The sequence below is a fragment of the Trachinotus anak genome, unplaced genomic scaffold, assembly GCF_046630095.1.
Source record: "Trachinotus anak isolate AG129_WGS33_773 ecotype Australia unplaced genomic scaffold, CSIRO_AGI_Tana_v1 ptg000023l, whole genome shotgun sequence".
Lineage (NCBI taxonomy): Eukaryota > Metazoa > Chordata > Actinopteri > Carangiformes > Carangidae > Trachinotus > Trachinotus anak.
The window spans coordinates 9,293,451-9,307,500 of NW_027273874.1; the positions used below are offsets into that span (position 1 = coordinate 9,293,451).

The 14,050-nt window shown below is 44.0% G+C and overlaps 2 protein-coding genes and 1 long non-coding RNA gene across 4 annotated transcripts in view; 1 reads left to right on the top strand and 2 right to left on the bottom strand.

Annotated features, from left to right (window-relative positions):
* Positions 1 to 91: 91 nt before the first annotated feature.
* lratb.2 (lecithin retinol acyltransferase b, tandem duplicate 2) lies at positions 92 to 4,673 on the bottom strand. The gene is made up of 5 exons (XM_071459930.1): positions 4,174 to 4,673; positions 3,875 to 3,980; positions 3,201 to 3,275; positions 2,812 to 2,964; positions 92 to 423 (listed from the first exon to the last, which is right to left on the bottom strand). The coding sequence occupies exons 1-5, from the start codon at positions 4,389 to 4,391 to the stop codon at positions 268 to 270; spliced, it is 708 nt and encodes a 235-aa protein (XP_071316031.1). The 5' UTR covers positions 4,392 to 4,673; the 3' UTR covers positions 92 to 267.
* Positions 4,674 to 6,911: 2,238 nt separating this feature from the next.
* LOC139607210 (lecithin retinol acyltransferase) lies at positions 6,912 to 12,617 on the bottom strand. Its single transcript, XM_071459928.1, has 2 exons — positions 11,974 to 12,617; positions 6,912 to 8,530 (listed from the first exon to the last, which is right to left on the bottom strand). Exons 1-2 carry the CDS (start codon positions 12,541 to 12,543, stop codon positions 8,378 to 8,380), a joined length of 723 nt encoding a protein of 240 aa, XP_071316029.1. The 5' UTR covers positions 12,544 to 12,617; the 3' UTR covers positions 6,912 to 8,377.
* The window catches only part of LOC139607217 (uncharacterized), a 3,928-nt gene continuing 2,452 nt past the window's right edge, over positions 12,575 to 14,050 (top strand). For both annotated transcript variants that reach the window (XR_011684803.1, XR_011684804.1), the window contains exons 1-2: positions 12,575 to 12,714; positions 13,892 to 14,050. The exon at positions 13,892 to 14,050 is cut by the window's right edge. This is a non-coding gene — a long non-coding RNA (uncharacterized lncRNA). The remainder of the gene's footprint in view (positions 12,715 to 13,891) is intronic.

The following is a 14,050-nucleotide window of genomic DNA, read 5'->3' on the forward strand; positions in this document are numbered from 1 at the left end:
AATAAAATAAAATAAAAAAGTAGAAATACAATTAAACAGAATACAGGAAATAAAGTCAAAATAACAGAATATCACAAACCTGAGACTTTCAGAAAAATACAATCTTTATTAGACTGAGGTTATAAATTTATATTTTCACAGATTATTCTCATGTGTAGGCTTCAAATGTGTACATGTTAGACTGCAGACCTGCAGAGACAAGAACAATCCTCATGTGGACTGAGAGTTCATTCACTCTTCCAGTCTTGGCTCGGTCTCATGTGTTTTTCAGGAAGCCATCCAGATGAGGAAGGGCAGCAGGGCAGCCAGCAGGGTGAAGCAGGTGGTCACAGTCCTCAGGTAGAGGAGCAGACACGCCCCCAGCACCGCCGTCACCTTGGCAACACGCCGGCTCAGCAGCAGCTTCCTCACAGTCTTACAGAACTGATGAAGAAGAGAGAAAAGTGATGAAGTGAAGTAACCGCGAATAAAATACAGTAGTAGGTATGATGTTAGTAATATGATAAGATATGTTTCAATCAGGCTTTTACGTATGCTGGATCTGGATACTGGTTACTGAGATGTACTGGTAAAAGCCCCAAATGTTTGCCAGATAAAGACATTTTTACTTTGTTTAAAATTTTATGACACTTTTGAGTCATCAAATTCTCAGGACAACAGATGGGCACAACAAAAGTGTTTTATATTTAGCTTTTATATTCTGTTTTACATTTCCTTTGATTGTTTTAAAGAGATATTGTATTGTCAGAGTAACTGATTTGTTGACAACTGATTTGTTTTACTTTAAAACATGATTTTATTAATGGAGAAATTCCACATTCAAAAAAAGAAACTGACTTATTCCGGCTGGACCTTTGGATACACTCGCCGTCAGTTATTTTCTTTTCCATTGTTCTCTGGTATCATCCGCCTCTGTTGACAGATATTTTGTATGTGTGGTTTTATCAGTACAAAATAAATCCCTGTTTTCTGTGTTTAACCCTGGTACCAGGTTTGAGGTCAGAACCATAAATAACCACTAGGTGGAGAAGTTACACTGACATAGTATCACTGACATAAACGCACTGTGAGGATGAGCTTCAGTTATGAATCAAAACTTAATATAGAGTCTGTGGAGCACTTGTTCAGTAGCTGTTCACACTCTGACGGTGTCAATATCTTATTCTGCTGTTGTCTGAGTGAAATACAATTCCCTGTTTAACTCTTCATTCATTATGAGATGACTCCGCAAAAAGCTAATCTCATAAATGTGTTAAATTCTTATGTCTTCTTTCTCAAAATGTTAATAACTGTTTCAGTGCTGTTGGATGATTCAAGCAGCACTGCAATAATGGTCTGTATGTTTTTTTCTCTCCACAAAGAGAAGGCAAAGAAGAAATCAAAAGTAAAGAGGTTAAAGGTCAGGGGTGATACAAGATCACATGTTATTCCTCTTTTATCTAAACTTGATATTTAAAGCAGGCACAGGCTGTAACAGATTTCCTTTAGTACAGATTATTGTTTTTATGTCTGATAACAATCTGATCCATCAAATGTGAGAAATGTGAGGATGTTTAATTTACACTGAAAGAAACAAAGTCAAGTTGGAAATTATTCATATCTGAGAAAATAATCAAATAATCAACTAAAATCTTTTTATTATCCACATTTAAATTAGTTTTCATAATTGTGGATCAACTTTTTGGCTCATTGTCTGCTCGCTGCTCTGATGTTACTTTCAGAGGGAAATGTTTTCAGACCACAAAGAACTTTCAGTACTTTTCTACTGTTCAGTGTGACGCTGCATTTTTAACGTGTCCTTCTTTTAAAGAGTTTCATCAGGAAAAGAGGCCAAATCTTGAGAGGCCTCCTGCTCATCTTGAAATTTCCTCTTCCCTCCATCTTTCTCTTTCCACTTCTCATTTCCTCTCCTTCTCTCCTCCTCATTCTGTCCATCAGTGTAAAACCCAGAATCTTGTTTGCTCTGTTATTTCACAATTACACTCTGTCACGCTTTTAATCACAAGCTGCAATCAAAGCTCCAAGGAGACAACGGTCTGCAGCTGAGAACAACACCACAGAAACAATGGAGCTTTCATTAGCAGCCTGTTGCTGCAACAGGGAGGCTTAACCCAATTAAAGAGGCAGGCTGGCCTGATCTGTGATCAGCTTTAATCTGCAGCAGGAAATAAACGCCTCACAGCTACAGTAAATGTATGTGACCTTTAGCTGTGAGGCGTTTAGTACTCAGAGAAGCTGGGAAAAGAGGGCAGAGCTGCTCTGTGTAGTAGCTGCTCTTCTAGGTTTGTTGTAGATTCTTTCTGAAGGCTGAAGGCTGAAGGGCCAGGTGCATGCAGGTGTTCTAGAAACTACTGGAGGTTACTTACTGCAGTTAAAGCTCCATATTTTACTCTTCTTCTGTGGTTTATCTGAAGTGTTGATCTCCATCAGAAGACATATTTGTGGTTTTAAGAACCTAAAACCATCTCAGTGTAGTTTTACATCTCCTCTCTCAGGCTTCTCTCTGGAGCTCTAGTAACAACAGGTCAGTCAGCCAATCAGAAGGTCAACACTGACACTTTATCACCTCATCTATAGTAAATGTGCCACAAAACCAAAGGCAGGAGCTGAAAGAGGCTGGAAGGTTTTAGGGTTGAGGGGAACTGAAGAGTTAAGGGATAATTCTCTGTGGGTTCACGAGCAAACTGAGATTCACTGTATGACGGTTCTGAGTCAGGGCTGTGGAACCTCTGTGTCTGATTTACATCACATTTAATTCTCAAACATCAAAGTGGTTCTGATTCTGGTTGGATGTCTGCTGTCGAGCGTCACCTGAAACGTCTGGAAGCTCATGACGGTGCCGTATCGACAGTACATGACGAAGTGTTCGCAGTTGTACCACAGCAGACTGTAGGACACGTCGCCCCGCAGCTTCTCCGCCCTCCTGGCCACCTCATCCCCCTGCAGCGCCGCACGGCTGCACACCTGGCCAGGGCACAGAACAGGTAGGTTTTTGGGAGAGTGGAGGACAAGTTACATGCAAAGACTGCGCTGCTCACACTGTGTTGGAACCATCGCCTCTACGAACACTGTCACCCTGCGGGGTGACCTGTGTGTTACACCCGTGTTGGCAGATATTATTGCAGCTTTACAGGAGCGTTGTGCTGCACTGGCGGAGCTGGACAGGATTCAGGTTTGATCTGACCTCTGATGTGAGTCACCTTGTCCATGGTGTTGATGAGTATCTCTGATCCGTAGGCAAAGTCGTCCACTGAGTCCACTCTCACACTGCCACACTGAGGAAAGAACACATTTACACTTCATATTAATCTGTGAAGAACTTAGTACAGAACATGCAAACATCACCATCAGATACCTGTGCACCCCAGACCACAAAGTGCTCCATTCCTTCTTTCATTTCTTTGCAACCCTTCTTCCCTTTCCTATTCCTTCCTTCCTTCCTTCTATCTATTCTAACTTTCTTCCAAGAAGATCTGAAACCACAAAAATCATCAAAACTTTAGATATGTTGAGAATGAAAGTTAATCTTTGACCTTGTAAACTGTAGTTTGGTTGAAAAACCAAAACAGCTCATTATTAGATCCACTTATTAGCTTTTTCAGTCCTTGCTCGATTGTCATGGACAAAGGTAAAACAAACCTCTACAATTTCTCACAGTCTTTTTGATGTCATTTTTCCACCTGTGGAGATTTTACTGAGATAAAAGTGGAGCTGTGAAAGCTTCATGTCTTTATGATATAAATCTGATTCTCTTAAAGAAAGTTCTGTCAAACAGGAATTTATCTCAAACCACAGAAAGTGCCAAACCAGAAGATTTCTTAACCATCATGGTGACTCTCACTCGGTTCACTGGGTTGAATGGGTGCTTCAGTACCTTGGCCAGGACTCCCAGTAGGAGTCTGGTGTTGGTGACCATCTGCTTGATTCGACACTGGTCACTGGAGATAATGGGCATGATGTCTGGGATGAAATGAGCTACTCTGGAGGACAGGACAGGAAAGGAAAGGAAAGGAAAGGAAAGGAAAGGAAAGGAAAGGAAAGGAAAGGAAAGCAGATGATATAAAAGACAGGGGAAAAAAATGAAATCGAAATTCAAAAGCTCTTCTGTCATTCTGAAGCATCTTTGACCAATCACATCGTAGCATCATGATGTCCATGGTTTGTCAGACTCACCTGCCTGCCCCCAGGTAAATCCCAAAGTGTGTGAACAGAGTCCTGGGGACCTCCAGCAGGTCTCCCCTCCTGAACATCAGGTCATATTTACTCCCCGGCCTCTCTCCTCTCTGTCCGTCCGACTCTTCCTCCTCTTTCCCCTTCTGCCTCTCCTTCTCTTTCGGCTCGTGTCTCGGCGTGGAGATGAAGAGCAGAGCGAGCAGCTGCAGGGGAAACATGGCCTGAGGAGAAGGAGAGGGAAATGTTGTTGTCACCTCATAGGTGGTTTTATTCTCTGGGTGGGAGGGGCAGAAAGGGGATTAGGAAATGCCACCAAGGCTGGTCGAGGGTCAGCGCTGGGTATTTTATTCCTCAGCAGGTAAAGGTCCCGATAGAAAAGCCACATTATTCAGGTTTTTGCAAACAATTCTGTTAAAAGAAAAGAAATACACAACAAAGTGAACAGTGTCTAATATACACCTGGGAGATATTTCAGCTTTTGAACTCACACTGGAAAATCAAAATGTAGCTGATTCACGTTGACTTTCACATCGAGGATTATCTGGTTCAAAGTGCCAACCCAAGGATCAGCAGCCGAGCTGTTCTACCACCTGAGCCACTGCTGCACTTATCAATTGTGGCCTGCACCTGACAGTGAAGAAAATGTAAAAATAGCTGTATATTCTTCTGTTGTGCAACTGCAGAATAATTCTGTGACAATGTGTTGAATATTTCTGCTGGATGGAAAAGTGTAGCCATAAAAAATATAGTAGTATACTGTATCTATGGAGGATAAAGAATGACAATAAACAAAATAAAATATACCAGTAGAAAAGAAGAGGGTCCCAGCAGAAGACACACTCAAAAAAGGAAAATTGACAAAAAAACTGAACTGAATAGAAATTATCATTAAAAAAAACCCCAATGTGATATAATAAGAATGAAATTATAACACAAAAAACAATGCAATGCCAAGATACCAACACAAAAAACAATAACAACAAAAAACAATGAGGCCTTCCTAAATACTGAAAAAAAGAAGACAAGACATTTTCACTCAACAGTTTATTTTCTCAGGGTTCCCTGACACAAATAGGAATTTCAGGACAATAAACTGTGTAGAAAATAGAGTAACAGACACAGAAACAACAGAGGAGAGTGAGGACTTTCTGGCTGCCTCTTTACTCTGTTTTACTTCTCATCTTTTGTTACTCAGAATTGAACTGAATCCCACAAACCTCAGAACAAAGGAGAGCTGATCGAGCATCAGGATTATTACTTCAGTCTGGCCATTTCTCAATTCAATCTGCAGACTCAGTGTGGTTTCCTAACAAGGGCTTTGCATTTCTTTTTTTTTCTTTTGTCCTCTGTACAAAACCCCAACAGCACACGCAGCAGGACTGAGCGGGGAACCAGCCGCATGATTAATGTCTATAAGTGCTGGATACGTGCTCGCGCTCTGCACACTCTCATGGACACAGCGCTGTTGCAGGTGTATGAGGGAGGCGTCAGCCGGCCTGGTTAAGCTAAAACAGATCCTTTGAAATATACAGCATCGACCTTCCCTCTGACACTGATTGAAGGACAGAGCGTGGACATGAAGACAGATCTGACAAAGGTGATGTCACTGAGTGATGAGCAGTAATGTGATGGTGAAACACTTTACTGAAAGAGCTAATTTTAGAGATGGACAAATAAGGAAAAAAACAAAGAAAGAGCCAGACAGAGGAACAGGTGATGTAATGATGACATGATTTTGTCTAAATGTAATCAGCAGACTAAAGACTAAATATAAAAATAACAGAAACTGGGGCTAAAATGGCCAAACTCATTTACATCATGATGATATAAAAAAAAAGTGATTCAAACTATTTTGGCATTGTGGGAAATGTTCAACTATTCATCCAAAATGCACATCACCATCCAGTAAATGCAGATGAATCATCTTAATAGCTGGATTCTTTTTTTAGAGGAGTTTATTTGCTAGCTAGCCACAATAGCTAGCATGTTAGCTCTGTCTCTCTACAACACCTTCACTTTTCTCACATTAACATGATGGATACTCACAGTGAAGCTCATCTCCTGGCCATGGTTAGTGGTTAGTGGACAGCATGGTGAGTTAGTTAGCTTTTTACTTTAAAGGCACAATATGCATTAGCTTCAACCAGATATCATCAAGACAGATAGATAGATAGATAGATAGATAGATAGATAGACAGATAGATAGATAGATAGATAGATAGATAGATAGATAGATAGATAGATAGATAGATAGATAGATAGATAAAGCTTTTTCCAGTGAGTGCTTTTACAGAAACTGGGATTTTAGGAAACTGTGTGAATTATTATTATTGTTATTGTCTGAACAGTTCCTGTTAGCCAGTCCATGACTCATTAACCTTTGGCCACTTGTTACTACTTCTTCAATCCAAAAAATGACAAATGGCAAAGCAGTGCTCTGCATTGTGAGTGTAAAGCTGTTCAATCTGCTGCTGGACACCAGGGACTGTGCACCAGGGGCCTCATGCTGTTCCCACTGTTTGCCAGTAGAGGGAAACAGAGTCCGGAGTACGTTTTCAGACCTGAAAACTTCAAGTATGAAGGGAGGCAAACAAAAAGAGATGCTGTTTTTCACTGATGAGTGTTTTAAGGAGCAAGGATACATATGGATTTAGTGACTGTTGAACTGTGACCTCCTGTTTAACCCCAAAAGAAAACAGTGGACACGTGTCAAAAATGAAAGAATTCAACACGTCCACTCTACTTCCACTTCCTTTATTTACATACAAAACAGTATAAAGTGTTACAGCATCGTAAAAAATAAACTCTATACAAAAGTTTGTGACTGTTAGAAAACAATCAGGTCGTGACGGATATCTACAGATATTTACAGAAGAGCTTCAGGGGCTGAAATGAACACATTCTGATCCACAAGGTAAAGAAGCTGGTTCTTTTTTTCTCAGTGTCACTGTGTAAAAACTTAGTGGATTTCAGTCAGGGTTGTACTGAAAGCAAAAATACAGCTGTACATAGTAGTAGTGCCACAAAAACTAAATAAAAATCTTAACTCATGGTCCACTTACAAGCTTTTTCCAGGGCTTTTAAGACCATGATGTGGTTACAAGCTGTGGAAAAAAGCTTGTTAATTGATGATTTTCTCTTAAAACTATTCTTGTCATCATATGAAACCGTCTTAACTGCCATCTGGATAATTCCTTTCCTTTGGTTATAGGGTTTGTTTGTTATGAAAAAATGTAAATTTTCTCCAAATAAACTCAAAAATTTATGGGAACTGAGACCAAGCCAGTTATTTCCGGTATATGAGACAGAGAACATTTGATATTTCATTCAAAACACCAAAATTAAAGGTCGTATTCATATGGTTTTTATATTTGATCAGGTTTTAAAACAGGAACAGACTCTGGTGATATTCTGTTTTTTGTCTTAATAAGATGTTGATCAAGCAAATTATTGATTTTTTTTTTCAAATCAACCATATATTTGGTATGACAATAAGAAAAATAGAGACTATCACCAGACTGATCCATTACAAGTTGAACTGAACTGGATAAACATGTAGAATAACTTCTCCCAACACTGGTGCCTGATTGGCTGACATCATCTTCACATCTAATTCAAATAATCTGTACTTTTCTTTTAAACAGAAGCTTTTTACTTAAATGATAACAATGGACCTGATTGGACGGATTGAATGGCCAATCAATTCTGTCTTGTTGGGAAAAGATATGGCATCATGTTGGAGGACTAACAGCTAACAAAAGTTCACATACTTAACAAAACCTGCAGCTTTAGTAAAAATGAGTTATTCAATGATCTTTGGTCCCTTTAATGTCTGGTTTAAAGTTGGAAACCACAAACCTTTAACTGTTTTAAAGTTGTCTCTGTCTTTGTTGGTGACCAACAGAATCACCTGTCAATCAAACAGAGTGGGTGATGCTTATGAATTCATCATATTCATCAGCTCAGTCCTGGTTGCTAATGCTGCTAATGCTAACGATTAATTTCTTGTTCTTCTTCTGTTCTAAACAAACAGAGACATTAAAACCAATCACTTCATGTGCAGCAGGAAAAAGCTACAAATGGATTTAGTTTCATCAACGAATCAAATTGTTTGCAGACGACTACTTCCTTTCTACAAGTCTTCCGACATGGTGGCTCAGCCTGTTTTGAACCAGTAGTGACGGTGGATGTCGTCCTGGAGCCTCTAGCTGGCCATCCACAGGGTGAAGGGGATGAGGAGGGTGGGCAGGGCAGTGCTGGAGGATATTCCCAAACACACCATAGACAGGATCCCCAGCAGCGCCGTCAGGATGACGTTACGCTGGTCCCGGATCAGCGACTTCAGCCACTCACAAAACTGGAGAGAGAAGAACGGGGACAGAAAATAGAAAGAAATATTATTAATATAATTATTAAATATATTCATATTGTTATACCAGCAAAAGAAAAAGCTCCTCCCATATGGAAGATAATTTTACCCAGAATTAAAATCAAAAAGGAAAATGGTTAAAGAAATTATTATTTTAGCACTTAGGATAATCAGGCCATAATTAATTGTTAAATAATATTTCTCTTTTCGATTTTAACCACAGCTAAAATGATCTAAAGTGTGGTTGTCTTGATTTTTTTCAAAATCTAAAACAAACGTGAACATACAATTTAACCCTCAGACGCTCACTGAGCTGACTTCTGGTCAAAGAACCAAGAATATAATTGACCTGTTGTTTATTTTACTGTGGGGCCCCTGAGGCCCCTGTTAGAGCTCCTGTTGCCCCTGAAAGAAGCAGAATGTGAGTCAGGTCAAATGTTTAGGTTAGCAATTACAGGAAGTGAAACTCGATCAGGGGAAAGTCTCTCCGCTGAGGGGGTGGGGTGGGGTCAGGTTGGGGGGGTTGGTTGATACAGAGTATGAATGGACAAACAGGCCACGCCCCCTCACATCCCCCACATTTTAGACTTAAAAAATGTCTGATAGAAAAGGTCTGGTTCTGATTTATGAATTTCTGCTCAGAAAAAGCTGCTGGAAATCAACTAGTTCGGACAGTCAGTGCATTTACACTCAGTAGTAACTGGGCGACACCAGCCCCAGGCCTCGGTGCTCCTCACTTGCAAACACTGACTCATAGTTGTTGTTGTTCTACTTCGGTCTAGTCCGCTTGGAGGAGCACGTTCACAGTTGGTGCCCTTGTAGCACAGACACAACAGATTGGAGGGTCCATGTCCGTCCACACAGAGACCCAAGTGCATCCTGACGTCCAGAGCTACGTCACGAGGACCCTCGCAGATGCAGAGAGTATAACACGAGCTTCACTGCTTCCTTCCTCTGCTACAGCTGCGTCAGAGCTGGATGAAGTCACCGCTGGTGCTAAAGCAACTTTTACTACTGCTGCTGCTTCACATTAAAAGTCCTGGATAAACACAGGCTGGCTTTTATTGTGAAGAGGTGACAGGGAACACAGTGCATTTGTCTCAGAGTTTAACAGTGACTGCAAATGTTTCTACAAAGCAAGACAACGGACATTTAAATGATGCCGCTGTTCCCAGAGACACAAATATTCTGTCCATCCAGTGATGAAAAGATTTTTAACAGCTGAAACTTTCAAAATAAAACAAAAATGGCAGCCTACTGCAACATGGGAAATGAGTTAAAAATGTTTGCTATTGTTGGAAGAGTCTGAGTTTTTTTAAACGACTTTCTGGGTTTTTCACCCGAAAATTATCCTTGAGAGGAACAGAGGCTACCTCTCTGCACAAACAGTGCCGGAGCCTCTCTCCTGCCCTCCTTCATCATCATCGTCGTCGTCACCAGCCTGCACTGACCCTGACTCTCTGCTGCTGCTGTTTGGTTTCTGGCAGGCTGGTTTCCTTTCTGAATGCAGCTCTTGTTCTCCAGACTTTTCCGAGGAGCGACCCAGATTTTCCTCTCGTTTAAAAACAGCCTCAAACACTCCGGACGTGAGACTGAGGTGGAGGGAAGAGGCTGAGACGCAAGCTCTGCTTTTAACCTTCTGCACCAGAGCAATAACAAGCTCTCAGATCAATGAGAAAATATGATATTGATATGATATTGATGTGTTGCACTGACTCATTATAATAAATGATATTAATAATGCTGAGTCATCAATGCTTCAGCAGCATTTCACTAAAGCCGCTTTGGTCCTGTGGTTCTGAACCTAGGGGTCGGGCCCTCTCCAAAGGGTCATCGGATAAATCTCGGGGGTCGTGACATGATTAATGGAAAATACTGCATTAGTGTTGGTAACAGTTTTGAAATGAGACTATGTGAGAGGTTTGGAGGGAAAAGGTTTGTAGATCTGCAAACAACTCACCAACGGCTAAACTGTGACAATGAGACACAACTACACACTGAGCTTTTGGAAGAGGCCACAAGCCAGAGAAGTTTGGTTTAAATGAAAATTTGCAGGATTACAGCAGCAAAGTGGACGGTACAAAAATGTACACATAGTTTGTCAGTTTTTGGTGTGTGTGGTGTGTGTGGTCCACTTTTGAATGATGCATGAAGTTTTTTATAAGCTCACCATGTGTTTTAATGTAAAGGTAACTGGTACCTGTCAGATGAATGTAGTGGAGTTAAAGTATAAAGTAACACAAACTGGAAATAGTCAGTACGAGAGTAAATGTAGTTAGTTCAGTTCCTCCAGTACAAACTGAGGTTTCAGCCTGAGCCGCAGGAGCTCGGCCCCGGCTGACTCCCGCCTCCTGCAGCAGGACCGTGCACGTGTTGGCGCCACTTCACAAAACCGTCACGTGCACCCAGATGAGCTCACGAGGAGAGAATGAGATCACAGGTGAGAGAGGAGGCGTGGCCTCAGGTACCTGCCTGTGGTCTGGGTTTGAACTCTGGCTGCTGAAGCTCAAAGGGCATCAGTGTGAACAGCAGAGACCAGGACCAACCCTCAGACCAGGTCCAAACATCAGACCAGGACCAAACATCAGACCAGGTCCAACCATCAGACCAGGACCAAACATCAGACCAGGTCTAACCCTCAGACCAGGTCCAAACATCAGACCAGGACCAACCCTCAGACCAGGTCCAAACATCAGACCAGGTCCAACCATCAGACCAGGTCCAAACATCAGACCAGGACCAAACATCAGACCAGGACCAAACATCAGACCAGGTCTAACCCTCAGACCAGGTCCAACCATCAGACCAGGACCAAACATCAGACCAGGACCAAACATCAGACCAGGTCTAACCCTCAGACCAGGTCCAACCATCAGACCGGGACCAACCCTCAGACCAGGACCAAACATCAGACCAGGACCAACCGTCCCAGGACCAACCATCAGACCGGGACCAACCCTCAGACCAGGACCAACCGTCCCAGGACCAACCATCAGACCAGGACCACATGTCAGACCGGGACCAACCATCAGACCGGGACCAAACATCAGACCAGGACCAAACATCAGACCAGGTCTAACCGTCCCAGGACCAAACATCAGACCAGGACCACATGTCAGACCGGGACCAACCCTCAGACCAGGACCAACCGTCTGACCGGGACTGAGCATCAGACCAGGACCAAACATCAGACCAGGTCTAACCCTCAGACCAGGACCAACCGTCCCAGGACCAACCATCAGACCGGGACCAAACATCAGACCAGGTCTAACCCTCAGACCAGGTCTAACCCTCAGACCGGGACCAACCCTCAGACCAGGTCTAACCCTCAGACCAGGTCTAACCCTCAGACCGGGACCAACCCTCAGACCAGGTCCACCTCTGCCCGCACCGTCTCCATCGGAGCAGCCTCCCTGCCCCCGCGGCCTCACCTGGTCGGTCTGCAGGCTCTGCGCGCTCCCGTAGCGGCAGTAGGTGACGAAGTGCTCGCAGTTGTTCCACAGCAGGCTGTAGGACACGCCGCCGACCAGCCGCTCCGCCCGCCGGGCCACCTCCTCCCCGGACAGCGGGCTCCGGCGCACGGCCCGGTCCATGACGTTGAGCAGGATCCCGGCTCCGTACGCGAAGTCCTCCACCGAGTCCACCCGGATGCTGGCGCGCTTGGACAGCACCCCGAGCAGCAGCCGGGTGTTGGTCACCATCTCCTGGATCTGCTGGCTGTCGGCCGTCAGCACCGGCAGGATGTCCGGGATGAGGTGCGCCACCCGGTCGTCGCCCAGGTAGATGCCGAAGTGCGTGAAGAGAGTCCGCGGGACCTCCAGCAGGTCCCCCCGCTGAAACCTCTGCGGAGCCGCGGCGGGCGGCGGAGAGTCATCCCGCTCACAGCGCCTGCAGAGCGGCGGGTCTCCGCGCCGTGCGCCCAGAGGAGGCAGCAGGCTGGACAGCTTGATGTGGGCGAGGAGGAAGAGTTTCTCCAGGAGGAAGGTGAGAGTGTCCAGCATGACTGCGGCAAAGAAACGACTCCGAGGACAGAGGAGGGAGAGGAAATCTGTCTGCGCTGCTGCTCCCTCTCTCCTCTCTGAACACTTCTCCTCCTCCAGGGAGATGTGGAGACGGAGGAGGAGGAGGAGGAGGAGGAGGAGGACCCTGTGACGTTAGAGGTGTGGAAAGAGGTGAGGACAGAGACATGGAGATGAACAAGTTTCTTTATTTTCAGTGGTGCAAGAAACTGAAGGGAACATTAAAGCTCCATGTTTGATCTGAAGTGTTGATCTCCATCAGAAGATATATCTGTGGTTATAAAAAACCATCTCAGTGTAGTTTTACATCTCCTCTCTCAGGTTCTCTCTGGAGCTCCAGTAACAACAGGTCAGTCAGCCAATCAGAAGAGAGGATCTGAGCCTCTCTTCTGATTGGCTGACTGTTTTCTGAGTGATCCAATAAAAATACAGCAGATTTCAGGTAAACACTCAGAGAAACCAAATCCTGCAAGGTTGGATGATGGGTCCAGGTGGGCGGGGCTTGGGGCGTGGCTGAGAGTAGTGACTGCTTTGTTGTGACATCACAAAGTTCCAGAAGTCCTGATGGCTGGTTTTAAGGCTCAGTTTCTGAATACAGGCTGTGTGCATTTCTCTGTGGACTGAGGCTTTGATACTTTCACAGTATTAATATAGAACCTAGACCTGCTTTATAATCACAAACACATGGAGCTCTGCCTTTAGACTGGGTGGAGGTTTAAAATAAGGGAGAGCAGCTGACGCTGTGGCCTGTTGGACTCCTGTGACTCCCACACAGTGTTTTTCTTTATGTTCTCATGATTTTGTTGCTGATGAGACAGACGCTGTTTCCTGTATGAACAGAAGCTGCTGGTCCTCACAGAGACAGAAGCACAAGAACACACACACAAAGACAACTCTCTTACCTCAAAGCCAACCAAATGCACTCATAATTTCCGCCACAGCAAATGTCTCTCTCTCTCTCTCTCTCTCTCACACACACACACACTGAGCTGTGTGTGAACTGCAGGCTCAGCTCTTTGGTGAAACGGTGACGACAGACTCTCTGCTCTGTGTGAACCTCATGCTCAGATGATTGAAGGGCTGTTGCAGTGATTCAGTGTGGCGTCACAGGAGTCCTGTTACAGTGACTCACTCCCAACCTGCAGCGAGCAGCGGCCTGGCCGAGCCCCCGGCCTCGGACCACGTCCACATTTAAACCTGCAGACGCAGCCTTTTCTCTCCGTTCTTCCAGAGTGTGAATGTGAAAACACAAACTGATGAGCCGGGTCCGCTCAGTGAGGGTCTGACCTGTCAAGACGACCTTTAACCTTCAGCTTTTTCTGTATTATAGATGGATCTGACCACATGTTCAACACACCCAGGAAATCTTTTCTGTGTGTGGCTTCACTGAGGCTTCGTCCACACTGATACGCTTTCATGGCAGCGGATCGTCTTACTCTGCAGGCTCTTACTGAGAGTAACACCAGCACGTTTCCAAAAGTCTGTAAGG

What these genes read in the sequence shown, in the direction of transcription:
- lratb.2 (XM_071459930.1), bottom strand. Translation starts at nt 4,391, where the DNA reads ATGTTTCCCCTGCAGCTGCTCGCTCTGCTCTTCATCTCCACGCCGAGA. An exon ending in TCATCAACACCATGGACAAG is followed by an intron (nt 2,965 to 3,200) that starts GTGACTCACATC and finishes TGCCCTGGCCAG; the next exon opens with GTGTGCAGCCGTGCGGCGCT. An exon ending in TGAGCTTCCAGACGTTTCAG is followed by an intron (nt 424 to 2,811) that starts GTGACGCTCGAC and finishes CTTCTTCATCAG; the next exon opens with TTCTGTAAGACTGTGAGGAA.
- LOC139607210 (XM_071459928.1), bottom strand. Translation starts at nt 12,543, where the DNA reads ATGCTGGACACTCTCACCTTCCTCCTGGAGAAACTCTTCCTCCTCGCC. An exon ending in AGAGCCTGCAGACCGACCAG is followed by an intron (nt 8,531 to 11,973) that starts GTGAGGCCGCGG and finishes TTCTCTCTCCAG; the next exon opens with TTTTGTGAGTGGCTGAAGTC.